General features: G+C 47.5%; 1 protein-coding gene across 2 annotated transcripts in view; it reads left to right on the top strand.

Moving 5' to 3' along the window:
• Positions 1-27,222, top strand: part of Lima1 (LIM domain and actin binding 1) — a 110,536-nt gene that overhangs the window by 24,386 nt on the left and 58,928 nt on the right. Inside the window, exon 2 of one of the 2 annotated variants that reach the window (XM_075960645.1) lies at positions 15,417-15,558. The exons of the other annotated variant lie outside the window; for it this stretch is intronic. Within the exon in view, the coding sequence (XP_075816760.1) occupies positions 15,440-15,558 (119 nt within the window). The 5' untranslated portion in view covers positions 15,417-15,439. The remainder of the gene's footprint in view (positions 1-15,416; positions 15,559-27,222) is intronic. 2 annotated transcript variants of the gene reach the window in all.

The raw sequence follows: 27,222 nt of genomic DNA, 5'->3' as shown, positions 1-27,222 counted from the left end.
CTTCTGTTTTGTGAATCTTTGTGATCTCTGGCACCATGGGCTCATACGGGTTTGGCTCGCACATATAAAAATGCATTTGAGAACTTGAGAACTGGGCCAGGAGAACACTGGTTTGAGGATAACAGCAGGCTTGCTCATGACTGTCGGTATTTAGGTGATCAGTTCTTGTGAGCACAGTGTTTGAAGGGAGTTCTTAGGAAAATGTGATTGGCCAGACAGCCCACGGCACCTGGGTAGGAGCCCTCACCAGGCTTTGTCACTGTGACTCACCCACGAAACACATCATCCCCAGTTGGACCTGGCAGTGTGCCAGATGGTCACAGACAAAATCGCAAAGTTGCTTTTTGGTTTAATTTAATTCTGTTTTATTTTGCAGTGCTGGGGTTTGAGCTCAGGGCCTTCAGTACTAGGCAATGCTCACACCCCTGGACTATAGCCCCAGCCCCTAAGGTTTAGTTGTTAACCCTTTCAGAACTGCCCAGGTGGCAGGAAGGTGTCTGTCCTTTCACTTTTCCTCTCCTGTGTTTTTCTTTCCCTTGCGATTCCTTCCTCCTCTAAGTGCTGGGGATTGAACCCCAGGCCTGACAAGGCTGGATTACGCGCTCTTTTGCTGAATCACTCACCTTTAAAAAAATGAATATTTGGCTGGGCGGTGGTGGCACACACCTTTAATTCCAGCACTCAGGAGGCAGAGGCAACAGGCGGATCTCTGTGAGTGCAAGGCCAACCTGGTCTACAGAGTGAGCTCCAGGACAGCTAGGGCTATACTGAGAAACCCTGACTCAAACAAAACAAACAAGCAAAATAAGTGTTTTGTCCACTCATTTTGCTTTTTGTTGTTGTTGTTTTGTGTTGTTTTTTGAGGTGGTGTCTTACTGTGTAGCGCTGGATGACCTGAACTCACTCTGTAGACCAGGCTGGCCTCAAACTCACTGAGACCCACTGCTTCTGCCTCCTGGGTGCTGAGAATAAAGGTGTGCACAGCTGTGTAATGTATGACCTTAATTTTTTTTTATTTTATTACTTGTTTGAATGATATCCATGTGGGTGTGTGTACCCAGTGTAGTTTGCATGGAGGTCAGAGGACAACTTTCAACAGTCAGTTCTCTCCTTCCACCATGGGTTCTGGGATCCAGCTCAGGCCCTCAGACTTACCTGACAAGTTCTTTCACCCACTGAGCCATCTTGCTGACCCTAGTTTGCTTTCTTTTTCTATTAAAAAGCTTTTTTTTTTGAAAGATATATATATATTTTTTAAAGTATTTTGTGAGTCTGGGTATTTCCCCTGCATTTGTGTCTGTGTACCACATTTGTACAGTGCCCTCAGAAGCTAGAAAGGATGTACGGTCCCCTGGGACTAGAGTTATAGTGTGAAGGTGTCAGGTCCCCTGGAACTAGATCTTCAGACAGTTGTGAGCTGCTATGTGGGTGTTGGGAATTGAACCCGGGTCCTCTGGAAGAGTAGTCAGTGCTCTTAACCACTGAGCCATCTCTCCAGCCCCGGGACTAGAGTTATAGATGAGTGTGAACTGCCACGTGGGTGCTGGGGATGGAATCAGGGTCCTGCAAAACCATCATTCCAGCCCTAAATTTTTATTATTTTTAAAATTATGTATGTGCATGCGTTCATGTCTAAGTACTGTGCACTGACTGTAGGTGCTGGAGGGGCAGACAGTTTGTAAGCTGCTTGACACAGGAGCTGGCAACAGAATTCAGGGCAAGGGTAGTGCATCTTCTAACCACTGGGCCGTCCGTCTCTCCGGCCCCTTTGGTTTCTTTTAAGATAGGCTCTCGTGCGGCCCATGCCAGCCTTGCCGTGCAGCCAAGGCTGGTCTTGAGGTCCTAGCCCCCGTGTCTCATGTCCAGAAGGCCTGAGCTACAGGTGTGTCAGCCCATCTGGATACCTTTGTGTGTCTTTCTGAAGTGTTATTTTAAGTTAAATGACAAGCCAGATGAGATGAAACTAAACCTGATCTTATCATCAATATCCATTCATTTACACAGTGACTTTGTGCCGTCTCGGCAAGGAAGTTGTAGGTGTCTCTAGGTATACGCATCATACTGGGCAAACTCGGTGTGTCTGAACTTAAGGCTACTTCTTGTTTTAATGGATTGCACCGTATCCCAAGCTGGCTTCAAACACCTGATCTACCTCCTGAAAGCTGGAATCACCAGGATGTTTCACACGATGTGGCTCTCCAGTTGCTTTGTTTTGTTTGTTTGTGATCAGGAACTGGAGCTCCTTCCTTAGCCTCCCAAGTGCCACCTCGCTGGCTCAGGTGCCTGTTAAAGGACAGATTGCTGGATGACAATAGAAAATTCAGAGTGTTGCCCGATTCCACATTCTGTGGCCCCTCACCCATTCTTCCTGGAGTCTCCGGCCCTTTAATTCTGAGCCTTAAAGGCGCTAGAATCACCACAAGGTTCCGTTTAAAGGTCTTCCTGGCTTCTTCTCTAACTTGATGAACCGTGGGAAAAGGAAAGTATTTTAAACAAGTTTCCTAGGTAATTTTTGTGTATTCTTAAGTTTATGACCTGCTAGATTAAAATTTCTTTTCTCTTTTATTTCTCATCTTAATTCCTTTTGGCTTCTCAGGTTACACCCTGGCTTTGTTAGCTGTTGAGCCATAGTTATTCATTAGTGTTTGTAAGAAAACACCTGAGTTCTGTCACCAGCGTTGACTGGAACACTGCACTCTGAATTCAGGTTACATGTCTTTTCTGTTGTAGTCAGTGGTTGCTCGTAGTTTGCGATGATTTATTTTGTAAGAAACAAACAGCATGTTTCACTGTTGCTTTTCCCTGGAAGCCACTAGTCCGTACAAAGAGCTGACTTCAGAGCCTGGGACCCTTTTCTTCACTAACAAATGCCCTGTCCTGGGACCTCTAATTCTAGCACTTGGGAGGAGACAGGAAGTCAGAAATTCACTTAGCCTCGGCTACATAGCAAGTTCAAGGCCAGCCTAAACTATCTGAGACTCTGTTTCAAGAAAACCAAGCCAGAGACTGGAGAGCTGGCTCAGTGGTCAATAGCTCTGTGTGTTCCAGAGGACCTGGATTTGGTCCTGTGTCCCATCCAGTTCTCCCCCACCTCCTACACAGCTGCTCATGTCGGTCTGGAACGCCAGTCTTTGGAATCTGATGCCCTCTTCTGGCCTCGTCAGGCATTGCATACAGATGGTACACATACATACATGCAGGCAAGACACTTATAACACAAAAATAAATCTTTTTTTTTTTTTTTGGTTTTTCGAGACAGGGTTTCTCTGTGCCTTTGGAGCCTGTCCTGGAACTATAAATCTTTTTTTAAAATGTAATTTAAACAAAACAACAAACTGTACGGTGTGATCAGTGTTGGGGACTGGTCTTGTTGTCTGAGAGCTGAAGAGCCTCTTAGGGCTGGGGAAGGAGCCCAGTGGGGAGAGCATTGCAGTGTGCCTGAGCCCTGGATTATATCGCTAGTACTGCAAGGAACCTTCTAGCCCAAACTTGAGGTGTTGGGGAGGAATCTAGAAAAGTGTCCTCGAAGCTAGGACAGGAACTGAAGCATTTCCCTGGGAAGAATGGCATTGTCATAGGGGAACAGCGTTCTCAGAAATCCTGGGATCAAGGTGTGAGCTGGGGGCCTGGAGAGATGACTCTGTGCTTAAGAGCACTGGCTGCTCTTCCAGAGGACCTGGGTTCAATTCCCAGCACCCACATGGCAGTCAGCTCATTGTTGTCTGTAACCCCAGTTCCAGGGACCCTGATACTCTCACAAAGACCAACATACAGGCAAAACACGAAGGAAGGAAGGAAGGAAGGACGGAAGGAAGGAAGGAAGGAAGGAAGGAAGGAAGGAAGGAAGGAAGGAAGGAAGGAAGAAAGAGGGAAGAAGATGTGAGTCGTTGTGCCTGAAGCTTCATGCTGCTTTGAACCCAGCACACGGGAGGCCAAGGACGGAGGCTGCAAGTGGAGCTGACTTGGGCTGCATAGGAAGGTCAAGCTCTCCTCAAAAGTTTAAAAACTATTTAAAATGTGGGGGGAAGTTTGTACAAAGTCTGTATGTAAAATAAAATAAGGGAAATAGATCTAAAATAGCATTTTTAATGGTGAGTAGCGTTATACACACTTGTTGTTTAGTAACTTGTTACATTCCTTTTTTTTTTTTAATTTTTTTCCAAGACAGTGTTTCTTTTTTTTTTTTTTTTTTTTGGATTTTCGAGACAGGGTTTCTCTGTGGTTTTGGAGCCTGTCCTGGAACTAGCTCTTGTAGACCAGGCTGGTCTCGAACTCACAGAGATCTGCCTGCCTCTGCCTCCCAAGTGCTGGGATTAAAGGCGTGCGCCACCACCGCCCGGCTTAATCCCAGCACTTGGGAGTCAAAGGCAGGATGATCTCTGTGAGTTCGAGGCCAGCCTGGTCTACAAAGGGAGTTCCAGGACAGGCTCCAAAGCTACAGAGAAACCCTGTCTCGAAAAACCAAAAAAAAAAAAAAAGAAAAGAAAAGAAAAACCAAAAAAGGGCCGGGCGGTGGTGGCGCACGCCTTTAATCCCAGCACTCGGGAGGCAGAGGCAGGCGCATCTCTGTGAGTTCGAGACCAGCCTGGTCTACAAGAGCTAGTTCCAGGACAGGCTCCAAAACCACAGAGAAACCCTGTCTCGAAAAACCACAAAAAAAAAAAAAAAAAGAAAAACCAAAAAACGAAAAGAAAAGAAAAATATAGATCAAAGAGCCTGCAATCCTCTTTTAAACTGAAAAACTTATATGTATATATTCTGATACATCCATACTGTCCTTCATGGTATATTAGTTTTTTAAAAATTTTTTATGATTTATTTAACTTTATTTTATGTGCATTGGTGTGAGGTTGTCAGATCCTCTGGAACAGGAGTTACAGACAGTTGTGAGCCATGTGAGTACTAGGAATTGAACTCAGGACCTCTGGAAGAGCAGTCAGTGCTCTTAACTGCTGAGCCATCTCTCCAGCCCCGTATATTAGTTTGATATAAACAAGAACTCATATTCTGGTTCCATTGGAGAAAAATCAATAAACTCCATTTGAGGGTCATAGGGTAGAAAAGATAGTTTAATTTGGATTATATATTCTGTGTGTGTGGATCCAAGGAGGCACTCAGACAGAGGCAGGAAGTTCTTACACCTGCACATTGGTAGTCGTCTGATATGACTTTGTTTGCTTGTTTTTGAAACAAGGTATTTTTTTTTCTTTTCAAGACTGTGTGTAGTCCTGACTGTCTTAGAACTTGCTTCGTAGACCAGGCTAGCCTCAATCTCAGAGGTTCACCTGCCTCTGCCTCCTGAGTGCTGGGATAAAAGGTGTGTGCCAACACTTGGCTGTGGTCCTCATTTTGATCATCAGGAAGTGCCTGGGACCAGAGCGAGGCCAGAGTCGTGGGTGGAAGTCGATGAAGTGACGTAGGTGAGGGCTGTGCCACAGGAGCAAAGCGAGGGTGAGAGGGAAAACTTCAGCTAAAAAAAATTTTTAAAAAGCTTTGTACGAGTTCAGATATATATTATAGATATAGAAACAAACTCATCCGAAATGGCTCACATCTTAGGTAGAAAAGCAGGGACAGAGGTGGGTAGAGGTTGTGGAAGATGAGTGTTTGATTGGAAGCTGCTTTGCTGTGACTCGAAGGTAGAGCGAGCCTTTGTCTAGCGTGTTCAAGGCCCTGGTTCAGTCTCTGGAGAAAAAGTCTGCCTCTTTTAGGTGGAGACACTTGTTCCCCCAGTGTAGGCAGAAGGGAGAAAGACCGAGTGGAGAGCGCTTGTCTGCTTCTGTATTTTATCCCCGGCATGGTAGAGTGTGCCTCAGTAACTGAATGTAACACTTAGTGCAAGCTGCTCAGAGAGTGAATCCTTATACCTTGGCCCTCCGGTTAGCAGTTCCACAAGTGAGATTGCTTCTCAGTTACACAGCCCCTTTCTATACGCAATATCCGTAAAAAGGGGTGAAAGGGGTCACATGTTCCTGAAGTGACTGTCCTGATGCAAACGTCTATGTCTTTGCTGACTCTGGGTATTTGGTTGTCCTTACAATTGCCCTATTGTCTAGGTACATATCCCTACAGACAGCTGGCAAAGTCCTCCCAACAGCTGTGGGCTGTGGGTAGCCCTACTTGTCTATAGACTTGTCTGTCATCTTCCTGAATAATAAAAGACTGAGCCTTTTGTAGATGGTAAGTGAAGTTTCTTGTTTGTTGTTTATAGGATTATTTTGGGGGGCAAGGACAATATCTCACAACTTAGACAAGGCTGTCCTCAAACTCATGATCCTCCTGTCTCTACCTTCTGCACTGTTCATAGGGGCTTGTCTGTAATACCACACCTGGCTTCAAGTTACTAAGTCGTCTTTGTTTTCATATGATCTGCATTTATGTCGAGGGTTTGAATAAGGACTGGTGAGGTGGCTTCGTGATCTGATATTTATATCTTTCCGACCTTTACACGTAACCATCCACTGACCCAGCGATTCTTGCTCACAGGTGACGTGTCAGTAGAATAATATCTGGAAGTCTGAAAATGAGACTCATCTCAGAAAGACTGGATTGCTGAAACACAATGCCTACCTTTAATGTAGGTTCACAAAAGCTGAGATCCCTGATACAGTGGGCAGTGTCCTGCTGGCCAGGGTTAACTAGGTTTCTCTTAGGAATAGGGATGATTGCTTCTGATGCTCATCATTCTCAGAAAAACCAGCTGTCCCTTGAAGTCTTCGGGGCTGTGGAGCTCAAGTCCCTTTATACGGATAGTGTAGGGTTTACGTGTAACCCATGTGCGCTCCATCCGTCACTAGACGACTTATGACTTCTAGTGTAGCAGGTGCAGTGCAGAGTTGTGCTGTATTTGTTGATCATGGAACAATGACCCAAGTCTGTGCATTCAGTGTAGGTGCAACATTTTCTTTTCTTTTTTTAAAGATTTACTTTTTATGTGTACAGTGTTCTGTCTGCATGTATGCCTGCAGGCCAGAAGAGGGCACTAGATCTCATTACAGATGGTTGTGAGCCACCATGTGATTGCTGGGAATTGAACTCAGGACCTCTGGAAGAGCAGCCAGTGCTCTTAATCTCTTAGCCATCTCTCCAGTGCACTGTTTTCTTTCTTTTTTTAAAAAAATATTTATTTATTATGTATACAATATTCTGTTGGTGTGTATGCCTAAAGGCCAGAAGAGGGCACCAGACCTCATTACAGATGGTTGTGAACCACCATGTGGTTGCTGGGAATTGAACTCAGGACCTTTGGAAGAGCAGGCAATGCTCTTAACCACTGAGCCATCTCTCCAGCCCCCTGCACTGTTTTCACTTTTTTAGTGGTTTCTTGTTTTACTGGCTAGCTAAAACTTACGGCAATGCCGTATCCTCGGCCTCCTAAAAGTACAGGCATGCACTAACATACCTTGCCAAATGCAACCTTTTGAAAATATTTTTGGTTCTCAGTTGGTTTATTCCACCAATGCAGAATCCAAGTGTGTAGGGAGCAGCTGTAGGTGTTGCTATTGCTTTTAATACATTTTAATCACATTGATATGTGGTTATGCATGAATGCCTATGCACCACGGCACAGGCGTGGAGGTCAGAGGTCACCTTGCAGGAGTCCGTTCTTGACTTTTAACCTTTAGAACCCGGGCTTAAACTCGGGTGGTCAGGCTTGGTAGCAAACGCTATCATGCTGGCCCACTCTTCTCTCACTGAAAAACAATTGTTTGAGTTTGCAGCTAGGCAGTTCAGGAATGAATTGAGGTTATCTTTCTTCTCAGCGATCAACTTTTTGTTTTAGCTAAAAGTGGTTATTTTAACCATCATTTTGACTTTTGATGTAAAGAAAATGGAATTTGGAACCAAATGATACCCAGCTCTGCTACTTTATAACTAGATTAACTTTATTATTTAATAAATCTGACTCTCAGATTCATAATCATAAATCAATAGGGCTGGAGAGCTGGCTCAGTAGTTAAGAGCATTTGTTCTCTCCGAGGACCCGAATTCAGTTCCCAGCATCCAGTGGCTCACAACTGTCCATAACTCCAGTTCCAGGGAATCTGGCTCCCTCTTCTGACCCCTGCAGGCCAGGTATGAACATGGTACACATACATATAATCAGGCAAAATACACATAAAATACAAATAAATAAATAAAACATACATATATTAATAAAACCAATCTTATTTGAGTGACCATGGAGCTTAAGTGAGATTTTTGCTTTGTCTAAAGTAGCTGTTTCAAATGTTCTCTCAAGAGCTTCATTGACATTTTTTCTCCCTGTGTATTCCAGACTGTCTGGAACTCGCCATGTAGCCTAGGATGGCTTCAAACTTGGTGGTCTTCCTGTCTCAGCTTCCCGAATGCTGGGTTGCGTGAGTGAGCTGCCATGACTGACTCTGAGATGTGATGTCTTTCTTTGTAATTTTTTAGCCTATGTTTGCACACGTGCAGAGGTCAGGGGAATCATGACATTAGAGTCTGCCTTTCACCTTGAGACAGTCTCTTGTTTGACACTGCACAGGCGAAGCTCCCTGGTCCTGGCGCTCTGGAAGTTGTCCTCTCCCTGCTTCCTATATCACCACAGGGACGCTGGGATGGCAGATGCACACCGCTGCTCCCTGGTAAAACAAAACCCGTCTTGAGGCTGGAGGGATGGCTCAGCAGTTAAGAGCGCTGGCTGTTTTTACAAAGGACCTGCATTTGGTTCTCACTGCCTACATTGGGCAACTCGTAACTGCCTGTAACTCTGGTTCTGAGGGGTCTGATGCCCTATTCTGGCCTCTGGGTGCCTGCACACATGTGGCCACATACACCTAGAAGTAAAAATAAAATTAAAGCCATGCGGTGGTGGCACACGCCTTTAATTTCAGCCCTTGGGAGGCAGAGGCAGGCGAATTTCTGAGTTTGAGGCCAGGCTGGTCTACAGAGCAAGTTCCAGGATAGCTAGGGGTACACAGAGAAACTCTGTTTCAAAAACAAACAGACAAACTAATTAATTATTAATTAGCTTGAAAGCAGAACTGGTCCTTTTTTCTATATTACACTCAGCCTTTTAGTCAGTCCAGTTGATAATGCTAACTTCGACTTGTCTCTTACTCTATCTATCCATTCCCACACATGCTACCGTAAACCTGGACCACTCTCACTTACGGTTCCAGTAGTCCAGATTTGTCTTTGTTGCTCTTGGCAAGTTATTCATGGATGCGGATTTCTTTCTTCTTTTTTTTTTTTTTTTTTGTCCTAAGACAGGACCTTACATATCCCAGGCTAGCATCAAGCTCATATATATAGCAGGGAATGACCTTGAACTTCGATCCTCCCCCACACACACATACACACAAACCACCAGTGCTAGGATTACAGGTGAGTGCCACCATGCTGGCTGTGTGTTGTGCTAGGACCCAGGCTTCATGAGCACTCAGCAAGTGCTAGCTACATCCCAGGGCTTCATGTGCCCGCTCAGAGCGCTAGCTACATCCCAGGGCTTCATGCACGCTCAGAGAGTTCTAGCTACATCCCAGGGCTTCATGAGCACTCAGAGAGCTCTAGCTACATTCCAGGGCTTCATGCACGCTCAGAGCGCTAGCTATATCCCAGCACAAGCTGGATTGTTTCATGACAGGGTAACCCAGACTCACCTGGAACTCGCAATGATCCTTCTGCCTCAGCATCTACAACGCTAGAAAAATAGGTATGCACCACCATACCTGGCTAAAATAGTCATTTAAAACATGGTGTTCACATACCACTTGCCTCTGAGAAACCGTGGTGCACCGCAGGCTGCAGTGCCCGGTAGAGCTTTTATTTTATAATGTGTGTGAAAGCTGAGGGAATCATTATTTGCCTTAAAGGTCACACATATGACGGTCAGATGCCCTCTCTGCTCACTCCTGGGCTAATTCTTGCCACCGTTGGAATAGGGCCACGTTCTTCAGCGTGGTTTTTTCACAGCTCTCTGGCGTGGTGCTAGAGTCTAACTCACTTCCTCAGATACTTACCAATGCTGCCCTTCCCACCTCAGATGCGCTTCCTCCGTCTGCCCTCACTTTCAGATTCTTTCCATTCTGCGATTCCCAAGTCCAGCTGATGTCTTTTCCTGCCTCTGAGCCAGAGGCCTGCATTGCCCTTAACCACTTCCTTGCCTGTGCTGTGATTGTGTGGCGGTCAGCAGAATCCATAGATGAGGAGCAGTCTGTGGAGAGGCGTGCTCTCTCCATCCTTCAGGTACAGTCTGTGGAGAGACGCTCTCTCTCCATCCTTCAGGTACAGTCTGTGGAGAGACGCTCTCTCTCCATCCTTCAGGTACAGTCTGTGGAGAGGCGCTCTCTCTCCATCCTTCAGGTACAGTCTGTGGAGAGGCGCTCTCTCTCCATCCTTCAGGTACAGTCTGTGGAGAGACGCTCTCTCTCCATCCTTCAGGTACAGTCTGTGGAGAGACGCTCTCTCTCCATCCTTCAGGTACAGTCTGTGGAGAGACGCTCTCTCTCCATCCTTCAGGTACAGTCTGTGGAGAGATGCTCTCTCTCCATCCTTCAGGTACAGTCTGTAGAGAGACGTTCTCTCTCCATCCTTCAGGTACAGTCTGTGGAGAGATGCTCTCTCTCCATCCTTCAGGTACAGTCTGTGGAGAGACGCTCTCTCTCCATCCTTCAGGTACAGTCTGTGGAGAGACGCTCTCTCTCCATCCTTCAGGTACAGTCTGTGGAGAGACGCTCTCTCTCCATCCTTCAGGTACAGTCTGTGGAGAGATGCTCTCTCTCCATCCTTCAGGTACAGTCTGTAGAGAGACGTTCTCTCTCCATCCTTCAGGTACAGTCTGTGGAGAGATGCTCTCTCTCCATCCTTCAGGTACAGTTCACTCACTATTTGAACATGAGGTGTGTTTCTCCTAACCTTAGACCAAAGCGAATATTACAGATTTCCTTTACATTTTGGACAAAAGTAATCAAAACCATGAACTTGAATTTGGGAATTACTTTTTAAAAAACTTTATTATCACTAATTTTCCAAATAATATGTTCAGGTCTGGTGGCAAATGCTTGAAATCCCAGCACTTGGAGAACTGAAGCAGGAGGATTGTGAGCCAGAGAGCTATCTAGCCAGACCCTGATATATGAATGTCTAGGAGTGCTGGTGGTGGTGGTGGCGGCGGCAGTGGAGGTGGTGGTGGAGGTGGTAGAGGTGGTGGTGGAGGTGGTGGAGGTGGAGGTGGTGATGAAGGTGGTGGAGGTGGCGGCAGTGGAGGTGGTGGAGGTGGTGGTGAAGGTAGTGGTGGTGGAGGTAGTGGTGGTGGTGGTACGTGTAGTTTACATATTATCTTATTATTGTCGTCCAAGCAAGTCTCAAACATTCCTGCCTCGGCCTTTAAGATGGTTGGGATTATCGACTTGCACTACTGCAGCTGGTTCTGTGTTTCTTTTTTGTGAACAGCTTTGAGAACATACTTTGTTTATTTTTTCCTCTTTTATCCATAATTGTTCACTGTAAAAGAACTGACAACATTTATATTCACACCCACACTGGAAGCATAATTTTCCCAAATGTTGTCTTATAGTGTTGGTCAACATTTCTCCTAAGTTTGGCTTGACAGACAGCTGCGGTGGTGTCCCGTCTTGACGGGCGGCTGCGGTGGTGTCCCGTCTTGACGGGCGGCTGCGGTGGTGTCCCGTCTTGACGGGTGGCTGCGGTGGTGTCCCGTCTTGACAGACAGCTGCGGTGGTGTCCCGTCTTGACAGACAGCTGCGGTGGTGTCCCGTCTTGACGGGCGGCTGCGGTGGTGTCCCGTCTTGATGGGCAGCTGAGCTGCGTGTAGCTCCCATGCCTTTCTCTCACTAGAGGGAATACTGATGATGTTTGCACCCGAGTACTTTGACTGTTCTAGAAAGGAGCCTTTTTTTTTTCTTTTTCGAGACAGGGTTTCTCTGTGGTTTTGGAGCCTGTCCTGGAACTAGCTCTTGTAGACCAGGCTGGTCTCGAACTCACAGAGATCCGCCTGCCTCTGCCTCCCAAGTGCTGGGATTAAAGGCATGCGCCACCACCGCCCAGCAAGGAGACGTTTTTTTAAAGCTCTCACATTTACTATTGCCTCATTCTGTATGAGTGTCATTTCTCCTCATCATAGTAACCCCATTGTTATGAATAAGAAATCGAAGTTTGAGAAAAAAGCAAGCTTTAAATGATCAAACCAACAATTGTACTTGAATACAGCCGTCTCTCACGCCAAGGTTCCTCAGTGTTACTGTGTGTGATGCTACCTCCCAACATGGGAATTGAGTCACCGAAACCAAAACTGTATTATTTTCAGAAAAGGTTTTTGCTGGAAGGACAGAGCACTGCCCTGGGGAAGGAGTGGCGTCCTGGTTTGCGTTCAGAGGCTTCCAGAGTGTTTGGTCCAGCACAGCACATTCTGCTGCTGCTGCTGAGGCTGTAGAGGGCAGTTCTGATGAGTACATTCTCCAGACCGTTTCTGTTCTGCAGTTGTTAAGACAACAGTTCTTTAATCTGTATTCTCCCCTATTCAAATACGGAAGTGTTGACTTGTTTCTGATCTCACCTCTTCTGGACAAAGGTTATAACTTCTTTGCGAGTTACTAGGGCAAGAAAACCCAACCAGCAGCTGGCAGGTGGGGGCTGAGTGATGTCAAGAGTGCGCTGTGTATGTTCTACAGCTCGGAGGGATTCCAGAAGAGAATGTTAAGTGTAAGGGGTTTATCCTCTGCGTTTCAATGTATCATGCCCCAGTTGTCCAGAGGCTTCATAAGAGCCAGTGCTAATATGTTCTACTGAAAATCTTCTGTGCAGCACTGAAGTCTGCCTGATATTTAAGATGTATTATCTCCTTAAATATGCAGATAAATCCTAGGAAGACAAACGTTATCCTTGGTTTTCATCTGCAGATACTAAAACTAGAGAGATGACACAATTTAAAACATTTTTTGCAGTTGTATACCTGTGCACAGTGTGTTGTGATCACATCCACCCCCATTGCCTTCGCATATCCCCGGGCTCCCACCGACCCTCTGCTTCTCCCCAACAGCTCCTCTCCTGTTTTCTATCTTATTGATTGATCTGTTGGTTTTTGTTTGTTGATTGTGCTGGGAAAGGGCATGTGCTTGCCATCGCATGCTTGTGGTGGACGGAGCGTTCTGTCTTTGCTTCCACTATGTAGGTCCTGGGATGGCAGTCAGGTTGTTGGGCTTGTTGGCACATGCCTTCGCCCACTGAGTCATCTCAGCAGCGCCATGGCCTTCCTTTTGTGTGCAGGTCCCCACAGCTGCTATGTGTCCTTGATGGCAGTAGCCACGTCGTATCCAGAAGATACAGCCCTGCCGTCTGTCCTCTGGCTCTTATGTTCTTCCTCCTCCTCCTCCTCCTCCTCCTCCTCCTCCTCCTCCTCCTCCTCCTCCTCCTCCTCCTCCTCCTCCTCCTCCTCCTCCTCCTCCTCCACAGCTTGCCCAGGACTTTGGAGAGTGCAATACAGATGTCCAGTTTAGGCTAAGGCCTACACTCGGTAGTCACTTTTTCTCAGCACTTTGAAAAGCCTCTGCACTGACCATTGCACACTGTAGAAAGACGCTTCTCTAACCTAGACTGAGACCAGTGCCGGCCCATGGCAGTTTGTCCACTTAGCAAAGCATCACTGGTGCATTCCGTCTAGAGCTCAGCCATAGGCTTTGCTCACGTTTATAATACCAGACCTGAATTAACCCAATCAGAGAGTGATTGGTTAAACCCCAGACAGGCTTGCCCTGTTGCACAAGTGGAATATCTTGCCTGGCAGGTTGGTAGTGTACCGCAGCTTGGTAAGATACTTGATGACATTTCTCCCCCAGTGGCGTGCACAGCCCCTTCCAGAACTGTGAATGCAGCAAGCAGGGAGGAAACTTGCAGCTTGGTTCTAGCTTGCTTTCTGTTCCCTGCATCCAAAGTGTTTGATAACTTCAATAGGGTCTTACCATCTAATTCTCGTGGGAACCAAGGCCGGTGCTTATAGCTGTATTGTTTTGGGTGTTTCTAGGAACTCCCTAACCGTTACTTCTAGGGAGGTATCCTGTGCTAGCACTAGGATTTTCATTTTAAAACCTCTGTTTCCTTGGGGCTGGAGATATTGCTCTTGTGGAGGTCCTGGTTCTGATCCCCAGCACCCACACGGCAGCTCACAAGCATCTGTCACTCCAGTTCCAGGGGATCACATGCCTCGTTCTGTCCTCTACATCACCAGGCATGCACATGTGCACAGACACGCGTGTAGGCAAAACACCATGCACGTAAAATAAAAATTAAAAACAAAGTAAAACAAAAATCCTATAGCTTCTGGGAGCAGCATTACTTATATAGGGTACCTCCACTCAAACCGTTATTATCATATTTTTTAGTTTCTAAAATAGTAGGTTCCCTTTTGGTTGGCCCTCTTCCCCACCCCTATATTCTCTCTCTCCCCTCAAACCCACCACTGTTTAAACCTTTCTGTCTTTAGTAATCCTCTTTTACATGAGCTTTACTGTCTCCCTCCAAAGAGTCCCCCCACATACTCACATCTACTCTGGGGGCCCCTTTCTTGCCTCCTGTCCACTATAAGTACTCACTCCACTCACTCCAACTTACAGACCTCTAAAAATTTCAAGCTAGGACTAGAGGAAACAGTTTCTTTTTTCAGGGCCTGGGTTACCACACTTCGTTTAATGATTTCTGTCCCTAAGACTCCACCAGTTTCCGACATTTTGTATCTGTTTGTCCACTTTGCAAAGCTGGGTTGGAGCCCAGAGTCTTCCTTGCCCATGTGAGGCGAGTTTTTTACTGCTGAGCTGTATACCAGCCCCAGATAGAACTTTTCAAAGTAACAAACTTGCAATACCGTCAAAGCCTGCCCAGCTCCTTCTCTCATGCTTTGCAAAGTCCCTAGCTCTCTCCAGAATAACAGTGATAGCATGGTCAGTGCTCCTTGGTGTAGGGAGAGAAGGTGGGGAAAGAGAGAGAGGGAAATGGAGAGGGAGGGCAGGAGGGAAGGAAAGCGGAGAGAGAAATAAGGAGGGAGGAAGAAAGAACAAAAAGCCCTGTAGACGTAGGCAGAGCCTGGCTTGTGCTTGACTAGCGAGATGTTGATTGTATCTCTTCTAGGATGTTATTCCAGGACCGGGAAGATTTCACTCCAGATGTGACTTTGGAACAGCCTTGAGTTCAGAGAAAGGTCAACTGATATTTGCATAGTAGGGTCAATGATAAAATGGAGTTGAAAAGAGATCATCTATTCTGACCTCCTTTTACAGGAAACTGTACCCCAAAGATACTGACTCATTTGACCGAGGTCACACAAGCTTTGGAAAAGCAGCAGAAGCGCATGACCTGCCGCTTGGGTCATTCTGCTGCCCGTCCATGCCTGCTGGGAATCCTTGTCTATGTTTAATATTCCCCCCCTCTCTATTCCGTAGGTGCTTCAGAGGCTGTAGACAAGATGGAATCAACTCCATTTAATAGACGACAGTGGACTTCCCAGTCATTGAGAGTAACGGCCAAAGAACTTTCTCTTGTCAACAAGAATAAGTCATCGGCAATTGTGGAAATATTCTCCAAGTAAGTGCTGATCTTGGCCCAGTTTTACCACCTGTCAGGAAAATTGGTGAGGCAATGTCAACGGCTGGATTAAGCAGCCCTGGAGCTTGTGCAGTGCAGGGAGAAAGAATGTTGTCGTCAGGGGATCATTCCCTATGCCGGGATTCTAGGTGTGCGCCACTAAGCCCAGTTTTCTGGATTTTAGGTTTTTTTTTTTTTTCTCCCTACTCTATAGCCTGGGTTGGTAACCTGGGACTCACTATGTATCCCAGACTGGGTTTGCATTCATGAGTAAATAAATTTCTTGCCTCAGCCTCCTGAGTGCTGGGTTTCTTGGTGTAAGCCACCATGCCCTGGGGGTGGGGAAGGATCAAACCCAGAGCTCTGTACAGGCCCTCTGTCCCTGGGCCACATTTCCTGTCTGAAGAGGTTTTTTGGGGTTTTTTTGTTTTTTTTTTTTTTGTTGTTTTTTTGGATTTTTTCGAGACAGGGTTTCTCTGTAGTTTTGGTGCCTGTCCTGGAGCTAGCTCTTGTAGACCAGGCTGGTCTCGAACTCACAGAGATCCGCCTGCCTCTGCCTCCCGAGTTCTAGTATTAAAGGCGTGTACCACCACTGCCCGGCTCTGTCTGAAGAGTTTAAATGTCACTTAAACTTCAGCTTATCGGTTATACTTGTAGCATTTCAAGAGCAAACGAGGCCTTACTGAAACACACACACCCACTTGCTGGTTGTCTTTGTTTTTACACTAAGCCAGTAGAGACGCTGAGTGTGACCAGAGACTGTCACTCAAAAGTCCAAAACATCTGCCCTTTAAGAAAATGAGAAACATTAGCCAGCCAGGTGTGGTGGCCAGCACTCAGAAGGCAGAGGCTGGGGGATCTCTGAGTTCAAGGCCAGCCTGGCTACAGAGTGAGTTTCAGGCCAGCCAGGCTACCCTGAGAAACCCTGTCTGGGGCTGCAGTTTGCCACCCCTCCACTGACCTTCAGCTTGAGGACTTTTCCTGCTCTCTCTGCATCTATCTGTATTTTTAGTGAAGATCACAGTGACTGGAGCACAGAGCTGCTGCTGTATACAGTAGGTGCTGCACACAGTAGGTGCCGCTGTACACAGTAGGTGCTACCGTACATAGTAGGTGCTGCTGTATACAGTAGGTGCTGCTGTACACAGTAGGTACTACTATACACAGTAGGTACCACTGTACACAGTAGGTACCACTGTACACAGTAGGTACTGCTGTACACAGTAGGTACCACTGTACACAGTAGGTACTGCTGTACACAGTAGGTACCACTGTACACAGTAGGTACCACTGTACACAGTAGGTACCACTGTACACAGTAGGTGCTGTACACAGAGGTGCTGCTGTACACAGTAGGTGCTGCACACAGTAGGTACCACTGTATACAGTGGGTGCTGCTGTACAGAGAGGTGCTGCTACACACAGTAGGTGCGGCTGTACACAGTAGGTACTACTGTACAAGTAGGTGCTGCTGCACACAGTAGGTGCTGCTGCACACAGTAGGAGCTGTACACAGTAGGTACTGCTGTACACAGAAGAGCTGCTGTACACAGTAGGTGCTGTACACAGAAGAGCTGCTGTACACAGTAGGTACTGCTGTACACAGTAGGTGCTGTGCACAGTAGGTGCTGTTGTGCACAAATGTGCTGCTGTACACAGAGGTGCCACACACGTGCTGAAGGGATGGTCCATACACGTTTACACACCAGAGAGAGCAAGCAGAGATGGCATTGGTGGGCCGAGCCCAGGACAGGTGGTGGGTTTGCTGCACTAGAGGTTTCTTAGCAGGAAGCTGCTGCTCTTATGAAAGAGAGAAAGACGTGAAGACAGTGATTCTAGGAGCTGTGTCTAGAATATAGTTAAGCATCAACAGGAAGTTTCAGTGACCCGCGGTGTCACCTTTCCTTTGACAGCGAATCTCTCGTACCTGTTACGTGGCAAAGGCTGACCTCATCTCCTAAGGTGGAGTGCAGCAGGGGACAAGACTCAGGCAGCCCTACGGTTTCCTTACGCATTCTCTATTGCTGCAATTTGATGTCAAAAAATACCATTCTCACCTGAAAAGAAAGCACACACATTTCAAGTAAGATATGGGAAGAAGAAAAGCTACTAAGCCCTAATCCTAGGCCTCAGGGACTTAGTTTACTTTAGACCCATCAGCTTTCCTGGGGGCTGGTAAAATGGCTCAGCAGGCCAAAAGGCCCTTGGCATCCACCCTAACAATCTGAGTTCAAGCCCCAGGACCCTAATAGTGGAAGGAGAAAACAACTCCCACAACTTGTCCTCTGCCCTGGAGGTGTGGTGTGCGTGCACACAAAACAAACAAACAAAAACAACTAAGAAATAGAATGTAAAAAAAAAATTAAAGAGCATTTCTTTTAGAGTAGTTACTACATTCCAGTTCTGTCTTAAAAAAAATTAAAAGTCCTGATATACATGGTGGTACACATGCTATACTCCCAGACGCAGGAGGCTGAGGCAGAAGGATCACTATTTTGAGGTAACACATTAGCTATATAGTGAGACCATGTCTCAAAACCTACAACTCATGGCCTAGTGTCAGAGATCTGTATTCCCAAGTATTTGGGAGTCTGAGGCAGGAGGATTGCAGCTTCAAGGCCTGCCTGGGCTACAGAGTGAGTTTAAGACCAATATGAACAACTTATTGAGACCCAACAAAATAAATAAGCTGGGCACGGTGGTGCAGGCTGGGCACGGTGGTGCAGGCTGGGCACAGTGGTGCAGCCTGGGCACGGTGGTGCAGGGTGCCGGTGGTGCAGGCTGGGCACGGTGGTGCAGGCTGGGCACGGTGGTGCAGCCTGGGCACGGTGGTGCAGGGTGCCGGTGGTGCAGGCTGGGCACGGTGGTGCAGGCTGGGCACGGTGGTGCAGCCTGGGCACGGTGGTGCAGGGTGCCGGTGGTACAGGCTGGGCACGGTGGTGCAGGCTGGGCACGGTGGTGCAGCCTGGGCACGGTGGTGCAGGCTGGGCACGGTGGTACAGGCTGGGCACGGTGGTGCAGGCTGGGCATGGTGGTGCAGGCTGGGCACGGTGGTGCAGGCTGGGCACGGTGGTGCAGGCTGGGCACGGTGGTGCAGGGTGCCAGTGGTGCAGGCTGGGCACGGTGGTGCAGCCTGGGCACGGTGGTGCAGCCTGGGCACGGTGGTGCAGGCCTTTAATCCAGCACTTGGGTGGCAGAGACAGAAGGATCTCTACAAGTCCAAGGCCAGACAGATTTACAGAAAGAATTCCAGAGCAGGGACTGGAGAGATGGCTCAGCAGTTAAGAGCACTAACCGCTCTTCCAGAGGATCTGGATTCAATTCCTAGCACCCACATGGCAGTTTACAATCACCTATAACTCTAGTTCCAGGGCATCTAATACTCTCTATTGGCCTCCACCAGCACCAGGCAAACACGTTGTACACAGACATACATGTAGACAAAAATAGCCATACACATAAAATAAATTTAAAAATAAGAATTCCAGACCAGCCAGTGCTTCATCCTTCTAGGATGTTTGCCTGCCGTGTGCAGCCTCACTAAATCTCCAAAACTTAGAGGCATAAAATAGTGAATGAATGACAGCCTTTTATAACTGTCTGATTTGTGCACGCCTCTTCTCAGCTTAGCATTGGGGGGAGGCTCACAAACTGGGGGCTGCAGACATCTGGAAGCTCACTCACAAATCAGGAAATTGATGCTGGCTGTCACCTGGGGTCTTAGCAACACCTACACACAGCGAGTTTATGCGATTATTTGGCTTGGTGGCTGGGTTCCAAAGGCAAGCTTCCAGAGAAGGAAAGGGGCTACAAGGTGCCGCTTTGCCTGCTCATGGCCTTAGCCTGGGACGATCATGTTGGCCATAATCTCAGATGTGAGTCGCTAGGGCCGGCCCGTATTCCACAGGAAGGGGTGTGGAATTTGGCTCCATCTTCTGAATATTTGGAACCTTTGAGCTTTTCTTTTGAGACAGCATCTTAGACCTCAACTCGCTTTCACCTGTCTCTGCTTCCCAGATGCTAAGGTGCAGTACGTCCCCACCTGGCTCTTGTTCCTTTTCCTTTAAATCCTATGGCTTGAACCCCAGGACTTGTTCATTCCAGGCAAGCATTCTACCACTGAGCTATAACCCCAGTTCCCTTGAACATGGTTTTTGGAGACAGGGTTTCTCTGTGTAGTCCCGGCTATCCTGGAACTCACTGCAGAGATCCGCTGGCCTCTGCCTCCTGAGTGCTGGGATTCAAGGCGTGCGCCACCACCGCCAGCACCAGCTTCACCATGCTTTACACCATCTTCTGCAGGCTTCCCTGGCCTTTCCAAAGATTCTACTTCTGTGTGTCTACAATGGGGCCCAACTACTTCAGGGAGATTTCTTTTGTTGAGTTAGAGACCCTTCCAGCTCAGACTAGCCTGGAACTTGCTGTGTAGCCGAGGATAAACCTGGAATTCCTGCCTCTACTTCTTGACCCAAGTGATCCCTCCCTGGGGTGGGGGTGGGGGTCGGTTGAGCAGTCACTGATAGCAGAGGAGGAGGACTTGTGAAGTAAGACCTGAACACAGACAAAGTGGATAAGGGGAGGTGTGATGGAGGGAGCAGGGAGGCAAGCAATCTGTCACGGCAAAACCAGAACAGGAAGGGACTGGTATAATTCAGTTAGCCAGATGGTAGGCATGGGCGCTGTGCTGCAGTTAGGGTTTAGTTAAATTACCAACAAAATGCAATGGAAAGTTTCCATGCAGGGAGACCGACTTGATGAGACTTGTACTTCCTAAAGATGCTTCTGACAACAGCGTGGAAGGTTTATTAGGAAGGTGAGAGATGGGAACATGAACAGTTAATGGGGCTCTCGTGGGAACCCAAGTGAGAGCTGTTGGGGGCGGGTGGGGGGCCACAGGAATGGGAAGAAAGAAAAGGCATGTGAGACAGCAAGGAGCTGTGATTAATGGGCCTTGGAAAACCCCGTCCTGCCCAGAAACTGCTCCCCGTTTTACCTTTCCACTGACTCAGCCCCACCTGAGCTGCACTCGGCTTTCCTGTGAATGCTGGCAGGCTTTCCCGTGACTTGCCTACTCTCTCTGCACATGTGTCCCTGAAATGCTCTGGGATCAGGAGTCACAATGGCTGCTCTTCTGCACTGCCAGTACCAGCTCCATCCTTGGTCATATCTGGTTCTGAAGTCCTAAGCCTGTGCTTTGAGGCCTGCATCTTACCAAGCCCCCAGCAACCTGCCCGCTTCCCTGCAGTGTGTGCCAGACTCCCTGCATCTTACCGAGCCCCCAGCAACCTGCCCGCTTCCCTGCAGTGTGTGCCAGACTCCAAGAAAGTTCCTTGTCTTCAGTGGAGCCCTTAGCTCCTAGCTTACTTTCCTTTTTGCTCATTGAGAGAATGACAGTCATTTTAGGTAAGACAGATTTTCTTTGTGTAGTATAGTAATAATTTTTCTTTCCTCCAAATGCAAATGTTGTGATAAGCAAAAAAAGTAAAAAGAGACAGGAGGGAAAAAACCCAAAAAGCAATAAGACCCCCATGTTTGTCGATGCCCCCAATGCCAGTGCTTCCTCTAGCGATGGATGAGTCTGGTCCACATCACTGACCCAATACTTTACTTCATAATTACTTGATCTTCTCTACTTCTCAAATTACCTCCATACCCCTGCCTTCATCTCCCAGTTACTGTTATCCAAAACCCTTTTCAGAAAGCACGTGTTTGGAAAATGAGCCTCTAGTTAGAGCCCGTGCTCATTCTGCATCCGTACTGGCTGCGCACTTGGGCTTCACCAGGGCACCCTTGCCCTGCATGGTTAGTCACTTCCGTGACACTCTCTCCTCTTGGCTGTTTTTGAACATTTTAAAATTTTTGTTTATTCTGCTGGGATTCTACTTTGAAAATCAAAACCTGAGGGGCTGGAGAGATGGCTCGCGGTTAAGAGCATTGCCTGCTCTTCCAAAGGTCCTGAGTTCAATTCCCAGCAACCACATGGTAGCTCACAACCATCTGTAATGAGGCCCACAGGAAGAATACTGTATACATAATAAACAAATAATAAATATTAAAAAAAGAAAAAAAGAAAATCAAAACCTGAGTACAAGCCGGGCGGTGGTGGCGCACGCCTTTAATCCCAGGAGGCAGAGGCAGGCAGATTTCTGTGAGTTCGAGACCAGCCTGGTCTACAAGAGCTAGTTCCAGGACAGGCTCCAAAACCACAGAGAAACCCTGTCTTGAAAAAAAAAAAAAAGAAAAAAGAAAACAAAACAAAACAAAAAACCTGAGTACAACAGCTTAGGGAAAGAAAATGTGAACATGTTTGACAAAGTAGATTCATCAGAACCTGAAGGTAACATGTACCTGGGGTCTCGGGGGTGACATTCAGGGTCACGGAGCTGCCTTGACTAGGGGAGGATCTAGTGGCTGACTGGGAAATCTCACTGTCTCAGGCTGAGTCTGAGTCCCTCTGTCCTTTCTAACTGTGGCTGAGATGCCTGCTCTTGCATGCTGTGCTGGGGCCTGCCATGGCTCCCTCTGCACGGGGCAATGGGGTCTCGCTGGCCCTCGACTTATCCCTAGCTAGGGCTCTCCAAGCTCTTATCTCCTCAGTACCCTTCTTACCCCATCCTTTCTTGTCTAGCCAGTTCTCGTGAGGATTTGACATGCATTAGAAAGTCAGAAAAAGTCATTCATCTTGGTAGCTTTTTCTGTTTATTTTTTGTGCGTGTATATGTGTGTTTTGCCAGGATTTATGTGCCATGTGTATGCCTTGTGCCCTTGAAGGTGTCAAATCTTCTGGAACTGGAGCTATGGATGGCTTGTGTGCTGAGAATCAAGCCAGGATCCTCTGGAGGAACAGGAAGTGCTCCTCTACTGCTCCACTCCAGCTTTTTCTTCCTTCCTCCCTCCCTTTCCTTCCTTCCTTCCTTCCTTCCTTCCTTCCTTCCTTCCTTCCTTCCTTCCTCCCTCCCTTTCCTTCCTTCCTTCCTTCCTCCCTCCCTCCCTCCCTCCCTCCCTTTCCTTCCTTCCTTCCTTCCTTCCTTCCTTCCTTTCCTTCCTTCCTTCCTTCCTTCCTTCCTTCCTCCCTCCCTTTCCTTCCTCCCTCCCTTTCCTTCCTTCCTTCCTTCCTTCCTCCCTCCCTTTCCTTCCTCCCTCCCTTTCCTTCCTTCCTTCCTTCCTTCCTTCCTTCCTTCCTTCCTTCCTTCCTTCCTCCCTCCCTTTCCTTCCTCCCTCCCTTTCCTTCCTTCCTTCCTTCCTCCCTCCCTCCCTCCCTCCCTTTCCTTCCTTCCTTCCTTCCTTCCTTCCTTCCTTCCTTCCTTCCTTCCTTTCCTTCCTTCCTTCCTTCCTTCCTTCCTCCCTCCCTTTCCTTCCTCCCTCCCTTTCCTTCCTTCCTTCCTTCCTTCCTTCCTTCCTTCCTTCCTCCCTCCCTCCCTCCCTCCCTTCCCTCACTCCCTCCCTTCCCTCCCTCCCTCCCTTCCCTCACTCCCTCCCTTCCCTCACTCCCTCCCTCTCCTCTCTCCCTCCCTTCCCTCCCTCCCTCTCCTTCCTTCCTTCCTTCCTTCCTCCCTTCCTTCTTTCCTCCCTCCCTCCCTCCCTCCTTTCCCTCACTCCCTCCCTTCCCTCACTCCCTCCCTCTCCTCTCTCCCTCCCTTCCCTCCCTCCCTCTCCTTCCTTCCTTCCTTTCTTCCTTCCTTCCTTCCTTCCTTCCCCTTCCTTCCTTTCTTCCTTCCTTCCTTTCATACGTTCTTTCTTTTTTTCTTTTTTTTTTGAGGCAGAGTTTTCCTCTACAGCCCCCCCCCCAGCTGGCCTGGAAATCAGTTATGTAGGCAAAGTTCACAGAGATCCATCTGCTTCTGCCTACCTAATGTCAGCATTGGTGGTGGTCTTAATTTTGCAGAAAGAACCTTAGAAATCACATGACCTTCTCCATAAATTAGTTGGTTAGCTAAGAACAAATTGCACGGATAAAATATAAATCCTGAACGCATTTGCTTAAAACCAACATAACCAGGCTTTTATTGTGTGTGTAGTGGGGAATATTCTAATGACCAGACCTAATGTCTGATGCGTGCTATGCATGCACTTTTCCATAGAGTATGAACCTGTCTGATGCGTGCTAAGCATGCTCTTCCACGGCATATGAACCTGTCTGATGTGTGCTACGCATGCACTCTTCCACGGAGTATGAACCTGTCTGATGCGTGCTAAGCATGCACTCTTCCATAGAGTATGAACCTAATCTCAGATGCGAGCTACGCATGCACTCTTCCATGCGTATGAACCTAATCTCGGATGCGAGCTACACATGCACTCTTCCACGGCGTATGAACCATGCTACGAATGCACTCTTCCACGGCGTATTTCTAACCCTCACAAAAGCCGCATGGGAGGGGCATTATCCCTGTTTTGTAGTAGAGAAAATTTGCTTGAGTTAATATTTGAGTTTGTCTGCTTAGTGTTTTTTCCCCAAGGCATTTTCTTAACATGTTGAACTGGTTTTGAAACATGAGTGAAGCTTTATTTGGTGGGCTGGGAGCGTGGTGGGGACATTCCGGGGAGCAGAAAATAAAGGCATAGAAACGGCAGCAGGGCAGGAGAGATGGCTCAGGGGTTAAGAGTACAGATTGCTCTTCCACAGAACTGGAGTTTAGTTCCCAACACGACATCAGGTACAACCACTCTAACTCTAGCTCCAGAGTATACAACACCCTCCTCTAGCCTCTTCAGGCACACGCACACACAAACACACACACACACACAAAATTATTAAATATTAATAATAAAGCACAGGCAATACTGTCTAAGGCAGTAAAAATGAAGAGCTCAGCCTGGGTTTCTTTTCTAGGTTTCCTTTTTTTTTTTTTCTTTTTTTTCGAGACAGGGTTTCTCTGTAGTTTTGGTGTCTGTCCTGGAACTAGCTCTGTAGACCAGGCTGGCCTCGAACTCACAGAGATCTGCCTGCCTCTGCCTCCCGAGTGCACTCAGGAGGCAGAGGCAAGCAGATCTCTGAGTTTGAGGCCAGCCTGATCTACAGAGAAAGTTCTAGAAGAGCCAGGGCTACACAGAAAAACCCTAGAGAGGGGGATTCATGTTATAGTTATATATACAGAAAGGTAGTTTTCTGGCAACAGAGCCTACATCTCATGCTCCTTATAGCTCCACGCTTAACTCTTTAAACCCTTGCTTTATACATCTTTGACCCTGACCAGAAAGAACTCTTTGTGGGCAGTTTGAAAAGTTAGCTTTGGTTTCTCTTCCCTGTGGTTTCGCATCGTGTGACCCTTTTCTTGATAAAGGTTAACTGGTGGAGTTTTGTTTCTTTGCCCAAGTTTCCTGTTTGGCTAAATAGTTTTGAAGCCAGAGGGGCTCTATCTAGCCTTGCTGTTTCCTAGCTACACTCCCTGAGGTCTTCAGAAGAGCCTGCGGAGCCCGGAGCCCATTCTGAAAAGGGCTGAGCCCAGGACCCTGCTCTGCAGACCCCGTACTGAACTCTTCAATATGCCAGGTTTTAAGTAGGTTAGGATAGCCTTGAAATGAGAGTCCTGCGGAAGTTTGAAACCACACCTGCCTAACCTTTGTCCCAGTGTGACAGATGAGGAACTTGAAGGCTCAGCAATAGTGATTAAAGGTCACTCGCTAAGATGTGGAATTGGCCCGTCCAGCACACTGCTCCCTCAGCCCCCACTAGCTGTGTCTCCTCCTTTTCTTGGGTCCTGCTGAACCTAGTATATCTTTATTTCTGAATCCCCTTACTAAGCAGGGTAGAGGTTCAGTTGGGGTGTGTGTGTGTGTGTGTGTGTGTGTGTGCTCTTCTTTAGTAATAACAGTGAAAAGGCCTTCAGGTCTCCCTGGATTGCTTCCTCTTTTGCTTCCCTTTCACATTTTCGTGGTGAAATTTTCCAGGAGAAAACAGTTGCCCAAACCCTGGGAGTTTCCGCTTTTTCTTCTTTTGGCTCCGAGTTCTCTTTGAAAGCATACAAGCAAGAGTCATAACTCAGGAACTCTGGTTTCTGGCCTTAGACATATCGGAGACGCTGTTATTGCTCCCCAGATAATTCTGTACCCCTCTGTCAGCTGCCTCCCTCACAGCTGCGCAGTAACCAACAGTTGCGAGATTAAATTCCACACAGGAAATCTGGGAAGGGATGAGATTTTATTATAGAATTATTTTTTGGAGGGGACAGCGTTTTGATGTATAGTCCAGGCTGGCCTTGAACTCAGATCCTCCAGAGTTCTGGAATTACAAATATTGTCACACTTGGTTTGGAGACATATCTTTGCAAATCCTTTTTTCTCAACTTGAGCCTTGAGGCCTGAGTTCTGGTGCTACACTCAGAGCCGGTAAGACAGCCCAGTGGTCGAGCACTTGCCCAGCCAAGTATGGGTTGAATTCTCAACACTGCGGAAGAGTTTGGTGTGCTGAGCTTCAACAGCCTGCATGAGAAGGGTCCCTTGAGCCATAAGGTGGAGTCTAGCTTGAATAACACAGAGAAAACCGTCTCAAGAAGGAAGAGGGGGAAGAGAGATGGCTTAGTGGTTAAGAGCACTGGCTGACCTTCTAGAAGATTCGGGTTCTATTCTCAGCATCCACTTGGCAGCTCCCGACCATAACTCCAGTCAAGGATCTGCTGCCCTCTCCCAGCCTCCTTGGATAGCATTTAAAAGAGAGAGAGCTAGGAGCCTGGCGGTGGTGGCGCACGCCTTTAATCCTAGCACTTGGGAGGCAGGGGCAGGCGGATCTCTGTAAGTTCGAGACCAACCTGGTCTACAAGAGCTAGTTCCAGGACAGGCTCCAAAACCACAGAGAAACCCTGTCTCGGAAAAAAAAAAGAGAGAGAGAGAGAGAAAAAAAAAAAAGCTGGGCACGCTGGTGCACACCCAGCACTTGGGAGGTGGAGGTAGGAGGGGGCCAGCCTGGGCTACATACCAAGTTCAAGGCTATGAAACCCTATCTCAAAAAATGAAATGGAAGCAAGCACCCAGAGTATTTTGGTGTTTTAAGATTTGTAGTTCTCAAGCCGGGCGGCGGTGGCGCACGCCTTTAATCCCAGCACTTGGGAGGCAGAGGCAGGCGGATCTCTGTGAGTTCGAGACCAGCCTGGTCTACAGAGCTAGTTCCAGGACAGGCTCCAAAGCCACAGAGAAACCCTGTCTCGAAAAACAAAAACAAAAACAAAAAAAAAAAAAGATTTGTAGTTCTCGGGCTGGAGAGATGGCTCAGAGGTTAAGAGCACTGGCTGCTCTTCCAGAGGTCCTGAGTTCAATTCCCAGCAACCACATGGTGGCTCACAACCATCTGTAATGAGATCTGGCGCCTGCCTCTGGCATGCGGGCATACATGGAGGCTGAATGTTGTATACACAATAAATAAATACACTATTGTATTATGTGGCTTTAAAAAAAAAGATTTGTAGTTCTCTTCGGACAGCAAAGGAAAGGGAACCTCTGTATATGTATCAACTATGTAAGAACAACTACATAACTTGAAGCCTGTGTGTTGATTGCTCCTGGCTCTCTGTACCGTGGCGTTACTGTAATAAATGGCAGATGATTATCTGTACAGGGTGTGGAAACAGAAGTTCAAGGCCCAATCTAAGTCATTTAAACTGCAGCCCACCCTGCCTCTCGATTCCTACCTAACGCAGTCTCCTAAGATATATTAGTTGGGAAAAAGCC

The sequence above is a fragment of the Microtus pennsylvanicus genome, chromosome 2 (genome assembly GCF_037038515.1).
Source record: "Microtus pennsylvanicus isolate mMicPen1 chromosome 2, mMicPen1.hap1, whole genome shotgun sequence".
Taxonomy (NCBI): Eukaryota; Metazoa; Chordata; class Mammalia; order Rodentia; family Cricetidae; genus Microtus; species Microtus pennsylvanicus.
This window is presented reverse-complemented; position numbering and strand designations above follow the sequence as displayed.